The following is a 25731-nucleotide window of genomic DNA, read 5'->3' on the forward strand; positions in this document are numbered from 1 at the left end:
GGGCACTGAGGGAATGATCAGCCAGGATCTTATCGAATGGTGGTGCAGGCTCGAAGGCCTACTACTGCACCTATTTTCTATGTTTCTGGGTGGATGAATTAAGATGGGCCGAGTGCACTTCCTCCTCCTAATTATCTTGTGATCATTGTACAAATCGGTGATGTCAGAAAGTACTGGCAATGAAAGCTCTCTGAGTGTTTGGATGGACAGCAGTGTCAGCACCGCCTCCTTATTTACTTCAATGCAGTGGGCTGTCACTGAGCTCAGCAGAGTATAAATTGTAGCAGGTTGTGCCCAGGTTATTGCATCAGTTCAGGGCGAGACTCGTTTGGTGAAGTATCGCAGTGAGTACCAGGGTGGCTGATTGTGTGTTGATAATTCACCTGAAACTGGACAGTAGTTCTGATTTTAAATGGATTTATATCAGTACCAAACACAATGAAATTTTTCATTGATTATTCATTGGCCCAGAAATTGCGGTCAGAGGCTTCCTTCGGACGAACACCCCTGACCCGATAAAACTCCATGAAAGTAACTGGTGCTGACGGAGGAACCTACGATTGCGGTCGCAGGCCTTCATTCGATGCACAGCGTTCGGGAAGATGACTTCCCCGTACGTAAGTCTAGATTGGAATGATTCGGGTCTGGACACCAATCACTGGGTAGTATTCTCATTGATAAAACACAGTTAGTCCAGGCAACGACAAAATGGTGCGCAGTGACTTTCTACGCAGCGCATGCGAAGCACGCATCCCAGTCGTTGCCGTAACCGCGTCACATCGCGCGACCGATTGGATAGATTCGCGCAGGCACACAAAAACCCGTGCAAATCCAGCTTTGGGGTCGGGAGGAGAGCGGGAGGCTGGGAATGTGAGAGAGGTCAGTGGGACAGAGGAGATTTGATAGAAGTGTTTAAAATTATGAAGGTTTAGATAAAGTAAATAAAGAGAAACTGTTTCCAGTGGTTGGTGGGTCGATAATAAGAGGGCACAGATTTAAGGTGATTGGCAAAAGAACCAGAGGCGACATGAGGAAGTAACTTTTTCCCGCAGCGAGTGGTTAGGTTTTGGAATACACTACCTGATAGGATGGTGGATACAGATTCAATCGTAAACTTCAAAAGGGAATTGGATAAATGAAGGAGTAAAAATTGCGGGGATACAGGGACGGAGCGGGGGAGCGACACTAACTGGATTGCTCTTCAAAAGAGCTGGCACAAACTCGATGGGCCGAATGGCCTCTTTCTGTGCTGTATTAATCTGTGATTCTCTGACTGCTTCTACTTTTAAACCTAAACATGACTTAAATTTCCATTATTATCCATGACTAATTTTATACAACATGGTTTCTAAAATCTATGGGCAGGAACTGACTGGATCCTCACAATATGTAGAATTAATGAGTTCATTCAATATTCAAAATGTCAGCAGTTAATGTGCTCTTCATCAGACCCTTTTATCTTGTCAACTTCACCTTCCCAGGATTTGACACTTGCCCCGGGAAAGCTGTTGTGAAGACATGAAGGCTGCCCTTTTTCTCCTCCTTGTCATTCTCAATATTGAACAATCCTCCAGTCTTGGTTCTGATGGTAAGTGACGATTCCATCATATTCTTGCACTTTGTTTACTTTGTTGAATTCAAACTGGGGTAACTAAGATATTGGACAAACTGTGCAGATCAGGTTGGATTGTGATGTGTACAGTTTGATCCTTTCTCAGTCTGGCTGTCCCCTATTCCCCAGAGCTAGGAAGAGATGTACAGCCCAGGGATCCTGCTCCTCCTGCAATTCCCGTTGGGTGTTCATCTAAATGTCGTTGGACAAAACGAGTTTGGCTCCCAAGAGATGAGCTGCACGACATTCGCTTGTCTGATTCACACTGGAAGAATCGCCAATTCAGCAATGTACCAGAGGCTGGCAGTGCCTCTGAGCTGCATCGTAACATAAATCTCTGCCTTCATTCTCACTTCTTTCTGTCCTTCTGCCCGTGTGGCTCTCTTCCTGTCTGTCTGCATGTGTGGCTCTGTCAATCTAGTACTGAATCTTTCTCCCATCTCTTGCCCGCTCACTCTGTCTCTCTCTCTCTCTATTTCTAAGTCTATCTTTCTGGCTCTGTCTGTCTCCTTCCCCCTCTTTGTATCTCTCTTCTTTCTGTCACACTGTGTCTGTGTTTTTGTCACGCTGCCTCTCTCTATCATTTCCTTTCCCCTCTGTCTGTGATGTCTGTTTCTTTCTTTCTGTCTCTGTCGGCTTTTCTCTGTTTTCCTTTCTCGTCATCTGTGTGACTTCCTCTCCCTCTCTATCTTTCTCCCTGTACCTCATACCTATTTTAATGGCTCCCTGATTGTCTGACTTTTTCTCTTTCACTCTGTGTTCGTCCAATTATCTGTCCCTCTCAGTGTCTCTCTTTGTCCCTCTCTCTCTCTCTCTATCTCTGTGTTTGCCTCTGTCTCTTTCTCGCTGTGTCTCTCTCGGTATCTCTCTTTGTTCCCGTCTCTTTCTCTGTGTCTCCTTCTGTCTCTTTCTGTGGTCTCGCTGTATCTAATGGTACTAAATATATCTTTGTTTTTGGTTTTAAGATGAAATTGACTTTGCAAACCGTGATATTGACATTGCCTATGTACTTGGAGACATCAGGGAAAATGAGCAGGGATGTCCCAACAAACCCCATGATTTCAATAATTTAACCAGGAGCTGCAGGGAACTCAAAGAGAAACATCACATCACCCAAGGTAAATGTTTTCATTTTTCATACAGCCTCTATTTGGTCCAAAAGACAATGGCCTCGATATGAACTCCCTCTCTCCAACCCCACCCAATGACGGGCGGGAGAGGGTCAGGATGGGGCTCCAAGACTTAAATACGGTAGAATTGTTTGAACATTTCTTAACAAGCTCATATAGCTTTTCCGTCTCTGGCAGGCACTACCGGGGCAATTGTAACTCGGTTAGATTAAAAATAACCGAAGCTACTTCATAATACACGGTATGATGCAGCATTTTCCCTGTTGGGAGTAACACCAGACCATTTTTAGGTCCGGGTGTCGTCATGGGACATTTAACTTCTTTTCCCTGAGTCTTTGGGGCTGATGGTAGGGGCTTCTTTTCGTGCGCTTCTCGCTCGGTAGCATTGACTGTGTTTGGAGGATCTGGGACCGGAGCCCACATAGGCACTGGGACCCCGGAGCCCACACAGGCACCGGAGCCCACATAGGCACTGGGACCCCGGAGCCCACACAGGCACTGGGACCCCGGAGCCCACACAGGCACTGGGACCACGGAGCCCACACAGGCACTGGGACCCCGGAGCCCACACAGACACTGGGACCCCGGAGCCCACACAGACACTGGGACCCCGGAACCCACACAGACACTGGGACCCCGGAGCCCACACAGACACTGGGACCCCGGAGCCCACACAGACACTGGGACCCCGGAACCCACACAGACACTGGGACCCCGGAGCCCACACAGACACTGGCATCCGGAGCCCACACAGACACTGGGACCACGGAGCCCACACAGGCACTGGGACCCCGGAGCCCACACAGACACTGGGACCCCGGAGCCCACACAGATACTGGGACCCCGGAGCCCACACAGACACTGGGACCCCGGAGCCCACACAGACACTGGGACCCCGGAGCCCACACAGACACTGGCATCCGGAGCCCACACAGACACTGGGACCACGGAGCCCACACAGACACTGGGACCCCGGAGCCCACACAGATACTGGGACCCCGGAGCCCACACAGACACTGGGACCCCGGAGCCCACACAGACACTGGGACCCCGGAGCCCACACAGACACTGGGACCCCGGAGCCCACACAGACACTGGGACCCCGGAGCCCACACAGACACTGGGACCCCGGAGCCCACACAGACATAAACTCGTTGCTCCTCCTTCCACCACTTGTCCCAACACAATTTCATTCTCCACTTAGTCCCGATAATCCATCGGTGCGAGCCGTTCCTCAATCTTTCCCAATCCGGGGATTCATTCCCTTTCGCCCTGTCTGTCTTCCGTAGCCACCACCACCCACGGAGATAGTTTCCCAGAATTCTCGGCACACTCGCCTTCCCTCGTTCACCAGCACCTTTTTGGTGGTGATATTTAATTTGGGGCAGGGCCCTGATGCTTCACCGAATTTGTGATTAGAATATTTAGTGGAATGTGACCCCAACCAACCCGGCCACTTTCCCTGATGGTAGTATGTAGCTATCCCGTCAGTGCCCCGTGTTCTACCTCCCTGTGTTACAGTGGGCCAGGTTCCGCCCATACACCCGTAAGTAAACGGCATCTCGATGTTGCCTCTCTCCATCTGTCCTGACCTGATCAGGATTAACAACAGGCTCAGCTGCAGAGCGCATTTCAACCTGCTTCTTCCGTTCGACCCGCCTCTGCAAATAAAAGCAAAGAAAAATAGCTGCGCTCTGAGAGGTCTTCCCTGCACAAATCAAACTTGGGTTATTTATTTATTATACACGCTGTGATTGCTGCAATCACCGCCTCACTCTTTTTCCTTTCTACCCTTACAGTTCTGCTAAGTTTCCCTTCCCGAGTGCTTGAGCAGCAACTCATAGCAATTTAACATTGGTTAATTTTAATTTAACACAACCTTATGTCCAGCCTTTGTGATTTAACCTTACTCGAGTTCACACAACACTGTCCCATCAAAGTTCAAGTTCGGTAACACCTTGAGGTCACTTCCATATTAAAGGGCCTCTCTCAGTAATCAACACTCCTACTTAGAAGAAAAGAAAAACATCCATTGTGGCTTTCCTGCCTGTTCAAAGAGTTAATTCGTCAATTCTGATCATCTTTCTGTTACTGAGGGAAACATCCACTCAAATTCCAAACTTAAAATGTTCTTAATTTTAAAAATGCTCAAAATATTTATATTCAACTCTGCACAATGTGTTGCTTTCTGAAGTCTTACAAATTAAAGTGAATATCTTTCCTTTTTTTCGCATTTTAAAAGTTGACAGCCACAGACCATTACTCATTACAATCAATCTGTTAAGTATTCCACACATTCCAATAGCATTGGCCGCCTTTTCCCCTGGTCACACATTCTTGCAATTGGTCAGAAAAACCGGTGACAGATGGAAAAAAAACTACAGACACACTAAGACAAATAAAACATCCACATGCCTTTTTAAACTTTTACATTCACCCTGAAACATCAAAGAAAACCATTTGTTTTTACACAGACAGGCTTTCGCATACAATACATTCCATGACTTCTCAAACATCCATAGTCGCAAATTCTGTTTTATTTCTCTCAGCACAAAAGTTAGAAGCTTAAGTGTCGGTTCACCTTCTTAGACTCCTAGAAAATGCTTTTCTATTTTTTCTGTCTCTGAAACGGACGGTTTACTGCCGTAAACACAATGCTTCCCTGCCTTGCTTTTGACTCCCTTTTGGATCCCGCAGGGTCCTGCTGCCCATCTAGATTCACCTTTCCCTGCACAACCTTACTGTCAGCTTTCAAATTTCTAAAACTGTTTTTGCAGTTACTGACGAGGATTTGCTTCAAGTCTACATCCTCCAACTTTGGGTGACCCCTCCTAAAATCTGCGCAGCATCTATTAACATCCAGCGGATCATGGGCCCTATATTCCGGCTCAATGCTACCAATTTGTCCTCATCACAGTTATTGATCGGTCTCGGTGGTCCCAGTGCTTCACGAGCTGGCCGACCCTCACTGTACTGGGTCCCATCATCGGGCTCCTTTCTCTCCCCATCCCAGCCTACCCCAACTTCCCCCAGTGCCATAAGACAAGTCCTACCCCTGTCCCCAGATAATGTTCGGGTCAAGTTCCGAATTTTCTCATGACAGAGCCTGTGATCAGCCTCTTCATGTACCCGATTTCTGAGCTACCATGTGTGCCACGTGCGACGGCCCGGCCCAGAAATCAAGGGACTGCCTATGATGATGATGCCACCTTCATATCCTTCAACTGTCCCTCAGCCTTGTCAGCCCTCTCTAAGTTCCGAGCACTTTCCTCTCGCTGAGCCTGAAACTGCTTTTTATTTTCGGCGACCTGACTTTGCAGATGCTCTATTGTATTACTCGGAGTTTCTTCCTGCGCTTTCCTCTCCTGCCTTTCATTACTTCAATCTTCTGTCAGCCGCTCTTCTCTGGCGGCCTTATCACTGATGTTGCATTCCAGTTCCCTTTTCTCAGCCTCCAGCTGTCTCACTTTTTCCCTGAGGAGGTGTGTTTGTTTCTGTCAGCACATGAGCCAAATCATCTTCTCTCGACACATTTTATGGTTACTACCAACTGTCCACTCTGCCGCTTTTTCCTGCACGTCCTCAGAGTGTAACATTTCTCGTGTCCATATTCTCAGAAATGTCTAACTTATTATAGATGTACGTAGCTACCGTAGCTTCTATAGACTTCCTTCGGCTAGCTGCCCACTCTGCCGCTTTTCCCTGCGCAAGGTCCATTTCCTTTGCCCGTGGCTTGGAAATATTTACCTACCGCCTCGGGCTCCCCGACATCGCCTCGGGCTCCCCAGGATTTCTTGCCCTCACTTTGTGCCTGTTTTTGTTCCAAACCTCAGAGTCCTGCCGTCGGTTGCCATTTCTGGAATTTTTTTGCTTTCCTTGTCCTTACTACAGTTCTTTGACTCTGGGATTTACAGGAACAAAATATACACGACACAAAGGTTTAGGCTCAATCCAAAACGATGAGTTTATTAAAACCAACAACACACGGACAAAACCCCTCAGTGATTTGGTTAAAACATACAATCCCCAATTCCTTGGCTGTCCCTGAGGTTGACTGTCGGCTCATTCTGTGGTTGCAGCTTGTGTCCCGAAGACTGGCTGCCTATTTGCTGCTGTCTGCGGCTCCGTGCCTTCGAAAACCAACAACATGATGGCCGCATCAAATGTGAACTCTTGATGGCTAATTGTTCCTCATCCAGAGTCATTGTCCATGATCACCTTCCCAAGGTGACCCAATGGTTGCTTTCCTGGTAGCTTCATATCCGCGTGGTTCAGGGTCCGCTCCATTATCTAGGCCTACCCTGATACCAGCCTTTCTGGGGCCACAATCCAGAAACAATGTAACCCCTGAAGGTAAATGAATAGATGAATGTCCCTGTATCTTTTCCGACAGAAAACCATTCAAGGTGTGAATGTCTCTTCTGCTGCCATTGTCTGGTGATTTAGGTCGATGGCATATATCCTATATCGTTGACCCTCATCATGTAGGGCTGTAATGTAAGAATTAACCCTTTCCTGCCCAGCTCTTTTTGCAGGCTGTTAAACAGTTCTGAGATTTTATATTCAATAGTATAATGTTTACCTTTGTGGGGGTGGAACGGATCTTACAGGAAGAAGTAGTGAAAGCAGAAAAGGAAACTGAGTTGTTACAGTATATACAGGACTCCTTTCTCACTCAGTACATTAAGAAGTTGAACAAGAAAGGAAACGTTGTTGGATCTTGTGATGGGTAATGAGCAAGAACAGACAGGAGAAGTAAGAATAGGAGAGCGTCATGGTAGTAGTGACCACAACATATCAAGACTAAAAGAGGATAAGACCCCAGGCCCGGATGGTATGCACTCATGCATACTCACGGAAACCAAGGAGGAGATTGCAGAGGCACCAGTTTAAATATACAAATGTTCCACACAAGAACGGATAGGACTGGCGGATAGCGAATGTTGCTCCTACATGTGAAAAAGGAGATAGAACAAAACTTGGATACTATAGATCAGTCAGCTTAACATCAGTGATAGGAAAGAGACTAGAATCTACTAAACAAAGTGATAGAAGAGACAGGAAATATAATAAAGAATAGTCAGCATGGCTTCCAAAATGCTAAGTCATGCTGAACCAACCTGATAGAATTCTTTGAAGAGGTAATGGAAAGAGTAGACAAGGGTAATGCAGCGGATGCCATATACTTGGATTTTCGAAAGACCTTTGATAAGCTACACACGTTGGGCTCATGACAAAGCTTACGGCATGTGGAGGCTGAGGACAAATAGCTGAATGGATAGAAAATTGGCTAAAAAAATAGAAAGCAGAGAGTCGTCAATCAGATTGGAGGAAGGTAGAAAGCGGTGTCCCACAAGGATCAGTGCTGGGACCACTATCATTCATAATTTACAACAATAATTTGGTTTTAGGAACAAGTAACCCAATATCACAATTTGCAGATGATACCAAACTGTGAGTATAGCTAATACTGAGGAAGAATGCAACAAAATAAAAGGCATTAGCAAACTTAGGCAGATAAGTGGCAAATAAACTCTAATATAGATCAATGTGAGGTGATGCGCTCTGGTCGGAAAATAGAAATATCACCTACACCTATTAAAATAAGAAACTCAGTGGGGTAGAATAGCAAAAGGGATCTAGAGATACAGGTGAACAAATCATTAAAAGCAGCATCACATGTCAGCAAAGCAATTCAAATGCTAACAAAGCACTGGGATTTATTTCTCGGGGTATAGAATTCAGAAGTACTGGAGTTATGCTGAACTTGTATCGGACCCTGGTCAGGCCGCTGGAGCACTGTGCTCTGTTCTGGTCTTCATACTAGAAAAAGGACTTAATAACACTGGAGAAAGTTCAAAAAAGATTGACAAGGAGGGTACCAGAACTGAGAGATTACAGCTACTGGGAATGATTGAACAAGTTGGGGATTTTATTTGAAAAGAGAAGACCTAGAGGTGACCTGATCGAGGTCTTTAACATTATGAATGGGTTGGTCAGGGTAGTTGTGAAGTGAATGTTTCCCTTTGTGGGAAAATCCAAAACTAGAGGCAGTTAATACAAGATAGTTACTAATGAATCTGGTCGAGAAATAAGGAGAAATATCCTTACTCTCGATTACCTCCAAAGCCCAAACTCGATCATGTTTTATTCATGAAGCCCACTCGTGAAAGCATTGTAGATGAGTGTAGACCAGAGTGGCTGTAAGGGTCTCACAGGGGCCGTCTCCAGCTTGGTGAAGGATAAAGTTAGTTGGGTTCCTCCTGTCTTTATCATGTGACCTTATTGTGTCTCTAAGGATGCCTATGACAAAAAAGGAGAGAGGTTGCACTGTGCTGCTGAGGTCCCATGATTAAAAGCAGCTGATGTTTGGACTTCACTCTGGTGGTGGGAGACGCGAGTGCTGGAAGCGGGTGTCAGAAATCAGCACGGGCGCTGTGTGCAATGCTTCCGAGCCTTAATTTAAAGATATGGTACACACCAGTGAGCTCCCCGCCAGTATTACAAAGTCTGAAAAATACCCTGAGAATGGGAACTTCAGTGAAGAAGCACAGAGTTGCTGCCCATGGAACCATAGCCCAGGAGCAGAGCCTGACATTGGGAGAGGCAAATTTAGGAGAAAATAGGAAGGTGCAAAGAAAAATAAAGAAATGGGATCGAGTTTCCTGTTGTTGCGTTGGGATTTATTGGATCAGGTGGGTACAGTGCATAGAGGAAAATCAAGCAGGGGTGATCGCCGACCTCGATATAATTGTTCCCTACAGTACAATAGTGATTAAACTTACATTAGCTGTGGAGTGTTTCTCATCTACTTTGCCTCTTGGCGACATCATCCGGAAACACAGCATCAGTTTCCACATGTACGCTGATAATACCCAGCTCTACCTCACTGCCACTTCTCTCGACCCCTTGTGGTCATATTTAACCTGGAAATTAGCTTTCGACCACATCCTCAGCATAACTAAGACCGCCTCTTTCCACCTCCATAACATCGCCCGTCTCCGCCCTTACCTCAACTCATCACTGCTGAAGCCCTCATCCATGCCTTTGTTACCTCTCGACCAACGCACTCCTGACTGGCCTCCCACATTCTACCCTAGGTAAACTAGAGGTGATCCAAAACCCGCTCACCCATCACCCCTGTGCTCGCTGACCAACATTGTTTTCTGGTTAAGCAACTCTTTGGTTTCAAAATTCTCATTCTTATTTTCAAATCCCTCCATGACCTTGCCTCTCCCTATCTCTGTAATCTCCTCCAGCCCCACAACCCCCGAGATGTCTGCGCTCCTGTAATTCTGCTCTCCTGTGCATCCCTGCTTATAATCACTCAACCATTGGAGGCGTGCCTTCTGTTGCCTAGGCCCCAAGCTCTGGAACTCGCTGCCTAAACATCTCTGCCTCTCTATCTCTCTTTCCTCCTTCAAAATGCTCCTTAAAATAAATCTCTTTGACCAAGCTTTTGGTCACCTGCGCTAATTTCTACTTATACGACTCGGTTTCAGATTTTATCACATAATACTCCTGTGAAGCGCATTGGGACGTTTCACTACCTAAAAGGCGCTATATAAATACAAGTTGTTGTTGTTGAGACACTCTTGTTTGAAAGGCACTATATAAATACAAGTTATTTATTATGAGTAGCCTCTGACTGATCGTTTTATACATTCATTGAATATTGAATGATCTCCATTACCTTTTTTCAATCCCCTCCACCTGATTGTCCTCAAGGTGATCCAATACACCCAGACACAATACAGGGAAATCGAGCCCAATGTATCCTTCCAGTTGTGGTAGTGGTTCCAAACCCTTCATGTACAGAGACACTGCTGTTCTCCAACTCTCTGATTCAATTGATTTACCTTATATTATACTCCTTGCCACAGATGGTATCCAGATGTTGAGAACCAAAGATGGCTCACTCTATCAGGCCTTCTGTGACATGACCACCAATGGCGGTGGTTGGACTCTTGTCGCAAGCGTCCACGAGAACAACATGTACGGGAAATGCACCACTGGGGACCGCTGGTCCAGCCAACAAGGGAATGATGCTCGATGTCCGGCAGGAGACAGGTCATGGTCCAACTATGTGACATTTGGTTCAACAGATGGAGCGACAAGTGACGACTTGAAGGTGATAAACTTTTGTGAAATCTTTTTGCTTAAAAGAATGCATGGTTTGTAGCGACTGGGGCTAATGGAGCAGCTGACCAGAGCTGAGGCAATTAAGACAAATGTGCAAAGAAGGAGAAGTCTAACTGAAGGAGTTGAGGGTAGCTTGTAATTAAAGAGAAAGGACATCTACTGAACTGCCCCATTCAATTTGCAGCCGTGTGAGGGAAGATATTGTGGTATCTTGCCTTTTGTTGCCTGGTTAATTGTTGGTTGTCACCTCGGAACAGATATTGTGTAGAGAAGTCCCTCCTATTTGATTCCATGAGAATCCAATGGGGGCTAATGTAATGCCCCTATTTTAAAAAGGAGGCAAACAAGAGCAGGAAACTATAGACCAGTTAGCCTAACATCTGTGTTGGGAAAATGTTGGAGTCCATTATTAAAGAAGCAGTAGCAGGACATTTGAAAAAGCAAAATTTGGTCAGGCAGCGTCAGCATGGATTTATGAAGGGGAAGTCACGTTTGACAAATTTGCTCGAGTTCTTTGAGGATGTAACGAACAGGGTGGATGAAGGGGTATCAGTGGATGTGGTGTATTTGGACTTCCAGAAGACATTTGACAAGGTGCCACATAAAAGGTTACTACACAAGATAAATGTTCACAGGGTTGGGGGTAATATATTAGCATGGATAGCGGATTGGCTAACTAACAGAGAGTCGGGATAAATGGTTCATTCTCTCGTTGGCAACTAGTGGGGTACCGCAGGGATCAGTGCTGGGACCCCAACTATTTACAATCCATATTAACGACTTGGAAGAAGGGACTGAGTGTAACGTAGCCAAGTTTGCTGACGATACAAAGATGGGAGGGAAAACAATGTGTGAGGAGGACACAAACAATCTGCAAAAGGACGTAGACAAGCTAAGTGAGTGGGCAAAAATTTGGCAGATGGAGTATAATCTTGGAAAGTGTGAAGTCATGCACTTTGGCAGAACAAATCAAAGAGCAAGTTATTATTTAAATGGAGAAAGATTGCAAAGTGCCGCAGTACAGCGGAACCTGGGGGTATTTGAGCATGAAACACAAAAGGATAGTATGCAGGTACAGCAAGTGATCAGGAAGACCAATGGTATCTTGGCCTTCATTGCAAAGGGGATGGCGTATAAAAGCAGGGAAGTCTTGCTACAGCTATATAAGATATTGGTGAGGCCACACCTGGAATACTGTGTGCAGTTTTGGTTTTCATATTTACGAAAGGATATACTTGCTTTAGAGGCAGTTGAGAGAAGGTTCACTAGGTTGATTCCAGGGATGAGGGGGTTGACTTATGAGGAAAGGTTGAGTAGGTTGGGCCTCTACTCACTGGAATTCAGAAGAATGAGAGGTGATCTTATCGAAACGTATGAGATTGTGAGGGGGCTTGACGAGGTGGATGCAGAGAGGATGTTTCCACTGATGGGTGAGACTAGAACTGGAGGGCACAATCTTAGAATAAGGAGCCGCTCATTTAAAACAGAGAAGAGGAGAAACTTCTTCTCTGAGGGTTGTAAATCTGTGGAATTCGCTGCCTCAGAGCTGGGGAAGCTGGGACATTGAATAAATTTAAGACAGAAATAGACAGTATCTTCAACGATAAGGGGTTATGGGGAACAGGAGGGAAAGTGGAGCTGAGTCCATGATCAGATCAGCCACGATCTTATTGAATGGTGGAGCAGGCTCGAGGTGCCCTATGGCCTACTCCTGCTAGTTCTTATGTTCTTATCTTCTTAAGACATTGTGATTGGTGAGTGCTGCCCTCAGCCCACTCTGCCTGCTAAATAACCAGAATGGAACTTCCTCATGTTCTAACACTGGACTTAGGAGTCTTCTGAAGAAGATCAAGGCTTTCAAATTATTAACAAATTGGCTTATAATCAAAAGAAGGTGGAAGACAAATTGAAGTCCTCCTGGGAGTTAGTAATAAGTAAAGTTTCATAAGAATCACTTGCTGTTCACACTATTAACAAGTTGAATGGGGAAGAGTTATTCTTGTACCAATATCTAATTTGCTGATGATAGCTAGCTGTGTGAGCAAGTGCCAAATCCAAGTGAGATTGACAATTAAATGGGTGGGCTAAGGGAGGGCAGGTGGTTTTTAATGTTGACATTATTGGGACTATAAATTCGGTAGTTTAGCGCCACGTGTTAGTGCCTGGTTGGGGTGCTAACGGGACACGAAGGGGTTAGCAACCGGACGCAGCGAATGCAGCGAAGCCCACGAACTTCAGTGCTGGTTTAGTGCTGGTGCTAACCCGTAGTGCCTGGGCCTCTAGTGCCTCACTGATCATGATGTCATAAAGTGCGCAGCGCTCCATTATCGCCCCGGATGTAAAATTAACTCTCGCCCCCTGCTGTAACACCTCGTGTCGACAACCCCAGCAAGAGGAGGCATTGTGAACATGGCTGGCCAATTGGGGAGTGGTAATTTAAAGGAAAGTTTTCCAGTTAGCGCAACCTTTATTATTTTCATCCGTCTGGTGCCTGTGCAAAGTTTTTCATGTTTAACCAGTGCAAGATATCCAAGGCCTCCACTGTGTGAGTGTTTGGGGCTGTAATGGCAGTCACGCAGGTCACCTTGCAAAACAGAACTGCCAACAACGAGCTTGTGCAGCATCATTGGTCCTGCCCTTTACGCGAGGGAAGTAGCCTCTCATGCCGTTACCAATGCGCTCGAAATTGTTCTGCGCTTTGCCGCTTCCGCCCCACTCTCGGACTTTGGCGCACTAAGAGAAGTGGTTAGAGCTTGATTTAGTGCTCCACTTCCCTCTTGGAGCGCTAAAGCTGAATATCACTGGAGGTGAGAATGATTAGTGCCTGGTGCTACTTTTTCAACTTTCCAACCGGGGCGTTACCGAATATCTAGACCAAGGTTCTACAAACTGGAACAGGAAACACAGAGCACAGGCAAGGTGAAGGGAAGTGAATGAACAAAGGAGAAATGTACCTGGTCATCATTACTGATCACTGACTGAAAGGACCCTTCATGGACAGGAATGAATGTAACTATAAGCTGGAACATGTTTTCTAACCTGTGTAGATCACTAGACTGTACATCGGGGGAGTTATGGGGAACTTGTCCTTAAAAAGGAAATTGGTTTTAGGCACTGGAGCGCGTGAGGGCAGAATGACCAGCATGATGCCGGAATTTAGGAGTCATTGACGAGAGATTCACAGAAAGTAATTCGTTTTCATTGGACAAAAGAAAGGCGGAAGGATTAAAATTGTTCAAATGTTTAGGGGAATGAATCAGTTGGATGCTCAGTTAACTTAGATCCTGTACACGAGACCTGGGGAAAAGGACAAAATGAATAAAGACTCCAGCAAAACTGAAGCTTGGAGGAACATCAAAGCCCCCACCACCAGCATAGTGCAGGCAGTACAGAGAAGAGCATCAGTGCAAACACCACTAAGGCAGCTCATATTGGCTGCCCGATTGTTTTGCCACCAACTGTACAAAAGAATCACAAGATCGATAAATAGCAATGAGTCCATTTGGCCTGATTTTAGATCATCAATCAGAAAGTAAAAAGTTACACTCCCCTCATCCCACCACATCCATATCATTCTCAGGTAATCCCTACATTACCCTACCCAGATATCCATTCCATTACGTTGATCGCTCTTTTTGAAGGAGTGCTTCCTCACATGAGTCTTAAATTTCCCGTTTTTCTCATTTGAAGCTGTGTCATTCTGCCACAGTTTAGTTTGAAGCGATGCTCCAGATTTATCTTTTCCACACCATTTCTGATTTTCCCCTCCTTCCTGTTCTGTTATAGCCAGGGCGTTTCCAGCAATGGCTTCTCTTCCCAGCCCTGCACCATTGCCTTCAGAGTCCCTGAAAGATCCATTCTTGGCCCCCTCCTCTTCCACATCTGCATGCTGCCTCTTGACAATATCATGGGCAGACATGGAGTCAGCTTCCACGTGTAATCATCAAGTGCACTGCCAACACAAGGGCCCTGCACGCTGAATGTTGACACACTCCTAGAAGGTGCCTAGTAACTTGGCCACTTGAGTGGCATACATCTTCCCTCATGTTCCACTTTGCAATGTACATCCCTTTACATTACTTGCTTGCAGGAGAATGCACATAACAAAAGACAGTGCATGCAGACTGGAAAGAGCCACCAATGCTCTGACCATTAACTTCATTACAAGAGGACCATGCAGATTCTGGAAAGGAGGCAGGTGTGGTTAGAGGTCTCTCCTTAACCTGTGGCTATTATATTTGATTTTCATTTCTTACTTCCTTATTCACTCATTCATTCACTCCCCACATGCAGGCAGGCATTGCAGCATTTCACACTGCAACCCTTTTTGTACAACTATTTTAAGTTGTGATCAGTAATCAAGTGCCCCATGATAAAAGGGGGAAGGACACTCCAAAAACTTATCAAGTGCCCCCTTGTTTTTTTTTTTGAGGATACTAAAGTACAAATTATACAAGTGCCCCCTGGCTAAAAGAGAGGGGCGGGGGCACTAAAACCGGCACAATAAACAAATTAAGCTTTAGACAAAAAACATCAAATCAAAATTTGGTTGCCTGATGTGATGATGCACTTCAGTCCCTCCGGCGCCCACCTCTCACGGAAGGCCGCGAGCGTACCGGTGGACACCGTGTGCTCCATCTCCAGGGACACACTGGCTCGGATGTCAAACATGTAAGGGGCACTCTGTAGGACTCAGCATTTCACAGTGTTTTGAGCCAGCATACAATGAGCAGCAATGCTACGGGCTCCAAAAACCATGTTATCAACTCCATACTGTGCAGCTGGATCTGATTCTTAGAGAAGTCACCCTCAGTAACACATGCTTTTTGATGTTCCTGAACTCCGCTTGCAATAGTCCTGACTAACTGTGTCTGCTTCCAAACAGAACCCGGGTTACTATGACATCATGGCCTCAGACATATCCGTGTGGCACGTGCCCAACGACACGCCCAGAACGAGCTGGAGACATGCGGCAATCCTCCGCTATCACACCCAGACCAAGTTCCTGCATCGTTACGGGGGGAACCTGTTTCAGCTTTACAAGGTGAGTGTTCCAGCATTGTCGAAGCTGCAATGCCACATTTGAATTTGCCCCGAAACGCACTCAAAATTGTGCTGGTTAGGTTACAGTTCAAGTCTCCGATAATATTCATCTGCACAATCACAAAATTAAAACCTTTCATGAACCAGCGCATTCACACAGCGTAATAAAACATAATTGTTTCTTTTTCTTCTTTCCATTAAAAGTATTCCTTGATGTATTTAAGAGTGATAACACAGTGCAGTTTTATTAATACAGCTATAAATTGGGTTTATCAGAAAAAAAATAAGCATTTTTAATAAATGTCCAATCCTCCTCCTGAGTGTAACCTGATTTAAAATGACCGAAAATCGCCTTAATAAAACTATACTGAACCATTTAATTGGTTCAGTAGTGTACACTATAGCCAGTTTCTTAGTAAATTAAATACTTTTGGAAATAAAATAGCTGCAACATGCCCTCAGTGCTGCACTGAAGTAGCAGCCTGGTCATGCAGTCAAGTCCCTGCAGTAAAGCTTGAATCTAAATGTTCTGACTGAGAGATGAGAATATTACCACTGGGCCAGGCTGATAATCTGGAATTGTGTTGGCAGGGGTCCAATAGAGCAGGTGGTGAGCTTTTCATGGAAAGCGTTGGGTCGGAAGATATTGGGGGTTGGGGGAGAAAGGAACTGCAAAGTTAGGAGGAGGACTGGGAGAAGTGGGCGCAGGGAGAGGAGGGGGCATAGGGGGACGAGACGGCCAAGCGGATTGTTTTTCAATGTGTGGACAATATGTTCTATTTCAGCGTTACCCTGTAGAATACAACAAAGGGAAATGCCCAGGTGATAACGGACCTTTCACTCCCATCACCTATGACGACGGCGATAGGCAGAAGATACGCAATTTTTACGGGACTTCTGTTCGAGGTAAGTGCAATGTGCAGGGGTTTAAGTGAATTACTCTATGTTAATATTCAAGGTTCAAGAGCATTGCCTTCTGAAACAAAAACATAGATTTCTGGTCGGTGGAATCAGTCCATTTGCCATGGAGAAGTCAGGCAAGGGCCATGAAACTGCTCACTGATCTGTAGTAGGTATTGCAAAGCAGCTCTTGAATGGGCAGAGGCTGTATCTAAAAGAAAGGACTTGCATTTATATTGCATTTCTGCATCTTTAGAATATCCTAAAGTATTTCACAGCTGATAATTCAAACTTTTGAAATATTGTTTTGTCGGCAAAAGCAGCAGCTAAGTTGAACACAGCAAAGTCCCACATACAGCAAGGAAGTTATGCTGAACCTTCATAAATCACTGGTCAGGCCCCAACTGGAATAATGTGGCCAATTCTGGGCACTGCACTTTAGGAAGGATGTCAAGGCCTTAGAGAGGGTGCAGAGGAGGTTTACTAGAATGGTACCTGGGCTGAAACACTTCAGTTAAGTGGAGAGACTAGAGAAATTGGGGTTGTTCTCCGTAGAGCAGAGAAGGTTAAGGGGAGATTTGATAGCAGTGTTCAAACTCATGAAGGATTTTAAATAAGGAGAAACTGTTTCCAGTAGCAGAAGGGTCGGTAACCAGAGGGCACAGATTGAAGGTAATTGGCAAAAGAATCAGAGGCGATATGAAGACTTTATTTTTTACGCAGTGAGTTGTGATGTCCTGGAATGCACTGCCTGAAAGGGTGGAGGAAGCAGATTCAATAATAATCTTCAAAATGGAATTGGATAAATACTGGAAGGGGAAAGTTTGCTGGCCAATGGATAAACAGCATGGGGGTGGAACTAATTGGAGAGCTCTTTCAAAGAGCCGGCGGAAGTGCGATGGGGCGATTGGCCTCCTGTATCATTCTATGATTCTAAACAATGACTAAGGGATAAATCCTGGCCAGGACACCAGGGGGGAGAAATTGACTAACCCACGAAAACGTGCCTGGGGATTTCAGTGTGTGATTAACCCGCGCCTGTTCAATGCGTTGCAGGCAGCATGGTAAGTTGGTGCCTGATGCTCTTTTACATGATCTCTGCATGCAGCCAACACTAACCCCACTGTTCATTGGCTGCACATATCAGCAGGGGCCCGATATCTCGAGTGGCCATCGCTACTTAAAGGCAGCCTGCACCTCTTAAAGTGGAAGTGCATTGTGGCTGCAAGAAGTGGTGGGAATTTTTTTTAAAGACAATCTGGGCTGTGATACTTGAGCAATGGCTAAACATGTGAGAGAGTGAGCACAAAGGTTTTCAGAAAATGCACTGGAGGTCTTGGTAGATGTGGTGGAAAGAAGGAGAGATCGCCTATATCTGCAGGGGGCAGCAGGTCTCCAGACATTTGCTCAGGAGGCAGTGGAAACAAGTAGTGTCAGAGGTTAATGCCAGGAGTGTGGCTCCAAGAACATAATGCAGTGCAGGCAGAAGTTTAACAATCTCATACAAGTCATCAAGGTGAGTGAGTTCATCTTCAAATGGCAGATCCCAACAACTGCACCACTAACTTCATCAACTGCTCAATTCACTATAACCCTATCGCTCATCTCTCTATCATCGAGCACTCAACCCTAAAATCCAGATGCATTACCTCTTCCTCACACACTTAGCACTGTTGCAAGTCTCGCATCCACAACTGACAGCTCACACACACTGGCAACTGATCAACTATGTTTTAACCTCTATTGAAGAGACAGTGCTGACCGTTATGGGAAGGGGCATCACTGAGGCCGTGGCCACTGGCGGGACTGGAGGGATTGACGATGAGGGTATCTACATACTCAATCCTCCTTCTCTCATTCAACTTCACCCTCATCCCACAATCTCTTCTGACTCACAAGCTGCAGAGAGTGTAAGCACACACTTCTTACTTTCTCCTCTCCCCTCACCAAACCCTTAAAGGCAACATGGGCTGTGATATTTAGTAATCAGTGGAGGAAGAGGAAAAAGACAGTGAAGATGAAGACACACCATTACTCGATCTTGCACTTCCAGCCACCAGCTCAGAGACTGAAACTGCGAGTATTTTAGAGGCTAGGTTTGAGGAGGGACTCTGCATGTAATGAGACACCGAGCTTCAGTACATAGGAGCCAGGCAGAGGGAAAGGATAGCGCAGGTTACAGCTCACCAAAGGGCGAGGTCACACACTAGTTCTGCTGCAGAGGACTCAGGTGAGGACATTGATGGGCCAAGCTACAGAAAAAGGCTGATGGGTGTACAGAACCAGGCGCCTGCACTCAATGTCAATGGAGCATGGAGGAGTCCAGCATCAACTTGACACAGAGCTTTGCGCAGACCTTGCCAACATAGAGCAGGTGGTCATCTCTGTCAACACACCTGTGGAACCCTTTATGATGCAGTGTCTGCTGGCCGATGTCACAGCTTCCATTGCAGCACAAACAGCTTCAATTGAATGTTTGAAAGGAACAGGGGAAGCTCAAACTGCTGCCTTGCAAACTCAGTCTGCTGCTATCGTGGCTCTGGATACCACTGTTCAAAGGGACTTCCAGGGCAAAGCGAAGACATCTCGAACATTGGTCATTACTGAAGTTGGGATAAGGTAATTGCTCATTAAAAACTCTCTGTGCATACAGCTTCCTGCGGATAAACCTTCTCCTCCTTCTCCTCCCTCTTTCAGCAGCTTGACCTGCTCTGCTTGGCCTCTCTTCATTCTCCCATCATGCTCAATTACAAGAGGAAGGTCTACCAGGCCACTCATGTCTGACAGCAACTTGTTCAGCACAAGCTGTTAAATGAATAAAAAAAGTGCCAGCACTAGCCAGACCACTCTTTGTAGACTATTGAAACTTTCAGCAAGTGTAGGAAAGCTCCAACAACGTGTAAATTACACCAGCATTCAGAAGAAATAATCCAGCAACTAACTTGTAAGTAGTTCATGATTCGATTAAATAGCTCTGGTGGGGGCCTTCATGCCGTTTACTGTCGTGTTCAGCAGTGTGAGGCTAAGACAAGGTCTAGGCTGGAACATGGTATTCATAAATTGCAGTGTTGGCATCAAATTAGCATTGCATAGTGATTGACATTATAATTTGCCTGCTCTGCAAGTTAGCGACGGACGTTAGGTGCACACGCGCATACCCTTTTACCAAGCTGCTGTCCAGTGCACTACCCATCTGAAAGCCGCATACCGACAAAACAATGGGTGTTACAGAGCCCAATTTCCCCCCCAGGATTCTAAACAGTGACCATGACAGTGTTGACTAAGGGATAAATCATGCCAATGGCCCCAGAACTCTACTGCACTTCTTCAAAAAGTGCCACAGGATGTTTTACATCCACCTCAGGAGGTAAACCTTGATGATGAACTGTTCAAATGAAATCGGTGCCATTTCCTGCTCTCTCCCTGAACTAGGAAATGTCACTCACTTTGCATCCAATTTCCACCCTTCCCTCACCTTCACCATCTCCGACTCTTCCCTTCCCTTCCTCAACTTCTCTGAAGCCATTTCTGGGATAGGCTATCGACCAGTATCCACTATAGACCCACTGACTCCCACAGATACCTGGACGACACTTCCTCCCACCCCACATCCTGTAAGGACTCCATTCCAATCTCCCAGTTTCTCCATCTCAGTTGCATCTGCTCTGATAACGCCACCTTTCACACTAATGCCTCTGACATGTCTCCCTTTTTCCTCAACCGAGGATTCCCCTCCACCATGGTTAAGATGGCCCTCGACCGTGTTCGTTCTATTTCCCGCACCTCTGCTCTCACCCTTTCCCCTCCCTCTCAGAACCACGACAGGGTTCCTCTTGTCATAAGAACATCAGAAATAGGAGCAGCAATAGGCCACCTGGCCCCTCGAGCCTGCTCCACCATTTAATAATACCATGGCTGATCTGATTATGTACTCAGCTCCACTTCACTGCCCGCTCCCTATAACCCTTTATTCCCTTATCGCTTAAAAATCCGGCTTAAATATATTCAATGACCCAGATTCCACAGCTCTCTGGGGCAGAGAATTCCACAGATTTACAACCCTCTGAGAGAAGAAATTCCTCCTCAACAGTTTTAAATGGGTGGCCCTTTATTCTAAGACTATGCCCCTAGTTCTAGTTTCCACTATGAGTGGAAATATCCTCACTGCATCCACGTTGATGAGCCCCCTCATTATCTTATACATTTTGATAACATCATCTCTCATTCTTCTGAACTCCAATGAGTATAGGCCCAACCTACTCAACCTATCTTCATAAGTCAACCTCTTCATCTCCGGAATCAACCTAATGAACCTTCTCTGAACTGCCTCCAGTGCAATGTCCTCAACTTTCACCCTATCAGCCTTCACGTTCAACGGATCATTCACTGTCATTTCCACCACCTTCAGCGTGATCCCACCACCAATCACATCTACCCCTCCCCTCCTCTCTCAGCATTCTGAAAGGGCCGCTCCCTCCGTGACACACTGGTCTATTCCGCAATCACCTCCAGCACCCCCTCCACATCCCAAGGCACCTTCCCGTACAAGCGCAGGAGATGCAACACCTGCTCTTTTACCTCCTCCCTTCCCACTATCCAGGGCCCCAAATACTTCTTACAGGTGAAACAATGATTTACGTACTTCTCTCAATTTAGTATCCTGTATTCGCTGCTCACGATGTGGTCTCCTCTACTTTGGGGAGAACAAACGTAGATTGGGTGACTGCTTTGCAGAGCACCTCTGTTCAGTCCGTAAGCGTGACCCTGAGCTTCCAGTCGCCTGTCACTTTAATTCCCCGCTCCACTCCCACTACGACATCTCCGCCCTCGGTCTCCTGCACTGATCCAATGAAGCTCAACGTAAGCTCGAGGAACAGCACCTCATCTTTCATTTAGGCAATTTACAGCCTTCTCGACTCAACATCGAGTTCAACAATCAGATAACCTGTGCCCATTTTTGGCTCCGTTACGCAACTCCCACCCTATGTGTTTATTTTCTCTTTCTCTCCAATGGCAGCTGGTTAATTATTCTGCCATTCACACCCTATCAAGACTAATCTTTTACTAACTTCTGCCAATACCAGTTGAATTCGGCTCATCGTCCCTTTTGTCTCTAATCTCTCCTGCGTTCCACCTTATCACAGACCTTCCCTGTTCTTTCTTCCCCACGCCCTTTCAGTGCTCCTCAGGATCTGTTCTTTTCGAACATTCACCAGTTCTGATATAAGCTCAATGACCTGAAACGTTAACTCTGTTTCTCTCTCCACAGATGTTGCCTGAACTGCTGAGTATTTTGCTTTTGTTTTTATGTCCAAGGTGGCCTTGACAAATGGAGTTTTGAACTCTCCTCTAGTTTATGTCTGTTCACTTCTATTAGATGCCATAGACTTCTGCGAGCCTACCTGGGCGGGTCCGGTGTCCGTGGTGGGTCATGACCCCACTGCTGATTCCATTCCACTGTTGAATATGAACTTACCTTAACAGGGCCTATGAAGCCACCCAACTTGTTACCCGGCCCAATGAGATGGAGCGGGTTTGGTGATGTCATTCATGATGTGTTTTCAGTCGGGAACTTTAAAGTGACCCCGGCCACATTCCATTTGAAGTGTAATCTAACATCGTGCTGTCAGTGCACTACAGCATTGGACTGCTGCAAACACCGACAATGGCTGCACAGTGGCAGAGGGCTGACCCAGGTTCTCCCATGTCTCCCTCCATATGCTTATGGAGGGAGGCAGAGCATGCAGGAAGCTCCTCTTCCTTTCCGATGGGAGGAAGACTCCTCCCCAGGAGACAAGGCAGCCTGGTTGCAGATTGCAGATGATGTCACAAGCAGTGATGTGGTCAGGAGGACCTGGGTGCAGTGCTGCAAACGTTTCAATGATCTCATTAAATCAGAAAACCTCTCATCACATCCCCATCACTCTGCCTTCTGAGTCCGACTCCTGAACATCCTTACTCACACCATACCTTGCACCTTCACCCATCCATCTCTCTCTATCTTCATTATCACATCCCCATCTCACTAGCCACCCCTCACACTTACCCCCACCCTAGTGCAATCATACCAACGAACAACATCTGAGGGAAGCCACTTGTGTACTTTACCCAATGTTTATGTAAAGTTTCTGTTAATGTGTCAAGCTTAAAGGGGGCGAAACTGCTCCACGCCCCGTTTGGAGGCGGTAAGCTTCCGGGGCCGGAACATTTATCTCTCGGCCCGGAAGTTCAGTCCCCGACGTGGAATTCAGCCCTTTCACCCCTCAATGGAGGCAGAGCGCTATCGGAGGCACTCATCGTCCATGGAGGGGCATTGCTGGGGCGGTAGGGAGGCGTTGAGTCCAGGGCCGTGCTCCAGAGCCCCACCAGCAACGTCAGCGAAGGACCAAGGTGGGACAGTATCGACGGCATCCATGTTGATGGAGTAGATGGCAGGTGAAGTACAGATGACAGAAGCATTCTGTCAATGGTGAGTGAGTTCTTCCAATGAGGTGACACTGGATGGAGACTTTGCTGGAAACACTTGCAGACTGCAGAATCTGTGCTGGAAATGGACTAAACAACTGCTTCTGCTGAGGAAATTGATCATCTGTCGGGTGGGAGCTTTCACTGTACATTGTATGTGTCAAGTAATCAGCTGGAGGAATGGCCACGAAACTCCCGCCTCAGGTTGACAGACGTGGTTCCTGAACTGCGTGAATCCCGTGGCCATGTCGGGAAAGTGAAAAAAGGCTCTAAGTATCTGTAAACTAAAATGGAGCTGTGTTTAACCTGACCTGTCCCTATAAGACCACTGCTCCCTGTGTGGAAATGGTTTAATGGGCACATCCTGGACTCAAATGCAACTGTTTGAAAGCCACAGTTATCAAGGTCAAAAAACAGCAGAGAATGATTGGATGTTGTCCCTTTTTTATACTTGTGATTCTTTAAAGTGTGAGATCTGAAGCGTGGCAGGTGTGTGCTGGATGTCTAACCTGTTTATATATAAATCATTATGTGTTCTGATATGTGTTTACAGGAGAATTTGAACCTGGCTTTGTGCAATTCAGGGTGTTCAACAATGAAAAGGCAGCTCTCGCCATGTGTTCTGGAATGAAAACCAAAGGATGCAATTCAGAACATGTAAGTACGGGTACTGCATTAGAGAGGGATGATAGAGGAGTGAATAGATGTAACTGGGGATGAGCCAATAGAAAATAGGAAAAGTCAGTGGACAGAGGGTGGGGCATCACAGCTGAGGCTGATCCATACACAGATGTTCCAGCAGGAGTCACTAGACAGTGACCAGGAGACAACCCAGGCTAATTTTCCCCTCTCTAACCTAACACTGCCCCAACTGAGATCAACTAACATTGGGGAAATTGAGCCTGGGGCTTTCTTGATCTGCACAGTTCAGGGTTTGCCTCAATACTGCAGTGACTGGTGCCTTTGCCCACTGAGCCATCGCTGTACCTGACAGTTAAAATATTTCACATTATTTATTTGTAGTTCTGTATCGGAGGCGGAGGATACTTTCCTGAGGGAGCCCCGAGGCAGTGTGGAGATTTTGCATCATTTGACTGGAATGGGTACGGCACGGGAAGGGCTTACAGTGCAACAAAAGTGATCACAGAAGCAGCTGTGCTGATCTTCTACCGTTAACACAATCCACATCTTCACGGATCTCTCTTCCTAGTACACTGAATGATTGAAGGCAACTGCACAGCATTTAGCATTTAAACATTAAAAAATTGGATTTGATGTGGTCCTCCGCTCTATTCTGCATTCAGGAATGAGCATAATCCCAGAATTGATTGAAGGGGCCAATTGTACAATATTTAGTGCTTGGTGCGGGGGAGAAATCATTAATCACTGATCACGCCAGGGATTTCTGTCAATCATCTTGTACTTAATGCGGAAGTGACTCTTCACCAGATTCCGGATTGTCTCTCAATAAACTGGAATTGTAAATGCTGCCATGTTTCTGTCAGATTGTGTCAGCAGTTTACTGTACCATTCACATTCTAATATTTAGTGACTCGGCACAAAAAGTCTTCTTAGGAATGCTGGAGATTTCAGGAGATGGACTTTGGTGACAGATACCTATCAAAGCTAAACTGCCTGCTACCCTAACCCTAACCCTAAATAAGGACAGACAGCAGAGATTGCTGCCCACATCTCAGTTTAGAAGGACACTTCCTTTCAATGTTGAAAAGCCTGAGTTTCTCCATCTTCCCTCAGGCTTCATGCCTCTGATCTTTAAGCTTTACTCTGAACTGCCTCCAGAGTTTCAATGGCCCGGAATTTGTGCTCAGCGGCGAAGCAAAGGTGTTCACCGCTGGCCCTGAAGCACGCTTCACACAAGGATTTCACAATCTCTGTGTCGAGAACTTTAGGTTTACTAACCTTCAATTCTAATCAACGGAACTTAATGGGGATTCCCTTGTGCAAACTGCTGTGATGTCAACAAACTGTCTAAGCAGCCAATCAAAATGAAGAATTCTCACAAGGTAGTGAGTAAGCTCTTAAAATTCTACCTTTTAAAAGTGTTAGAGAGAGCGAAACAAAGATTGGATTCTCATATGGGGAAAAGGCAAACCTGAAATAACGATAAACAAATTAAAAAATATATTTTATTAAAATTTCTGAAACATTTTAATTGTTATTAAAATGGACAAACTTCACTCTGCACAAAATTAAAATGAGTTTTCCAGGCCCTTAACATTTGTTTAGCAGTAATAATGCTGGCAAAAGCCCAGTTACACCTAATCCCTTTAGCGCCAACATTTATTGGGGAATTTTACAGTATAATTACTGCGGAAGAGTTGATTTTTTCATCAGTTTCCTTGATTTGGGTGATTACACAGATTGCTGGCTTTGTGGGGGTAGGGGCCTGTTTCAGAGCTGTCAATGACAGACCGCAAC

At 45.9% G+C, this 25731-nt stretch overlaps 1 protein-coding gene across 1 annotated transcript; it reads left to right on the forward strand.

Annotated features, from left to right (window-relative positions):
• The first annotated feature begins 314 nt into the window (after positions 1 to 314).
• Positions 315 to 24780, forward strand: LOC139262252 (intelectin-1a-like). The gene is made up of 8 exons (XM_070877395.1): positions 315 to 344; positions 1482 to 1588; positions 2578 to 2730; positions 10626 to 10873; positions 15770 to 15928; positions 16713 to 16833; positions 23846 to 23949; positions 24316 to 24780. The coding sequence occupies exons 2-8, from the start codon at positions 1519 to 1521 to the stop codon at positions 24466 to 24468; spliced, it is 1008 nt and encodes a 335-aa protein (XP_070733496.1). The 5' UTR covers positions 315 to 344; positions 1482 to 1518; the 3' UTR covers positions 24469 to 24780.
• The last annotated feature ends 951 nt before the right edge of the window (positions 24781 to 25731 follow it).

Source organism: Pristiophorus japonicus, chromosome 4 (genome assembly GCF_044704955.1).
Source record: "Pristiophorus japonicus isolate sPriJap1 chromosome 4, sPriJap1.hap1, whole genome shotgun sequence".
NCBI lineage: Eukaryota > Metazoa > Chordata > Chondrichthyes > Pristiophoridae > Pristiophorus > Pristiophorus japonicus.

Bases quoted from the DNA above. Each gene is read 5' to 3' on its own strand.
- LOC139262252 (XM_070877395.1), top strand. From the start codon at position 1,519: ATGAAGGCTGCCCTTTTTCTCCTCCTTGTCATTCTCAATATTGAACAA. The intron at 10,874-15,769 runs GTGATAAACTTT...GCTTCCAAACAG, and splicing joins CGACAAGTGACGACTTGAAG to AACCCGGGTTACTATGACAT. The intron at 15,929-16,712 runs GTGAGTGTTCCA...GTTCTATTTCAG, and splicing joins ACCTGTTTCAGCTTTACAAG to CGTTACCCTGTAGAATACAA.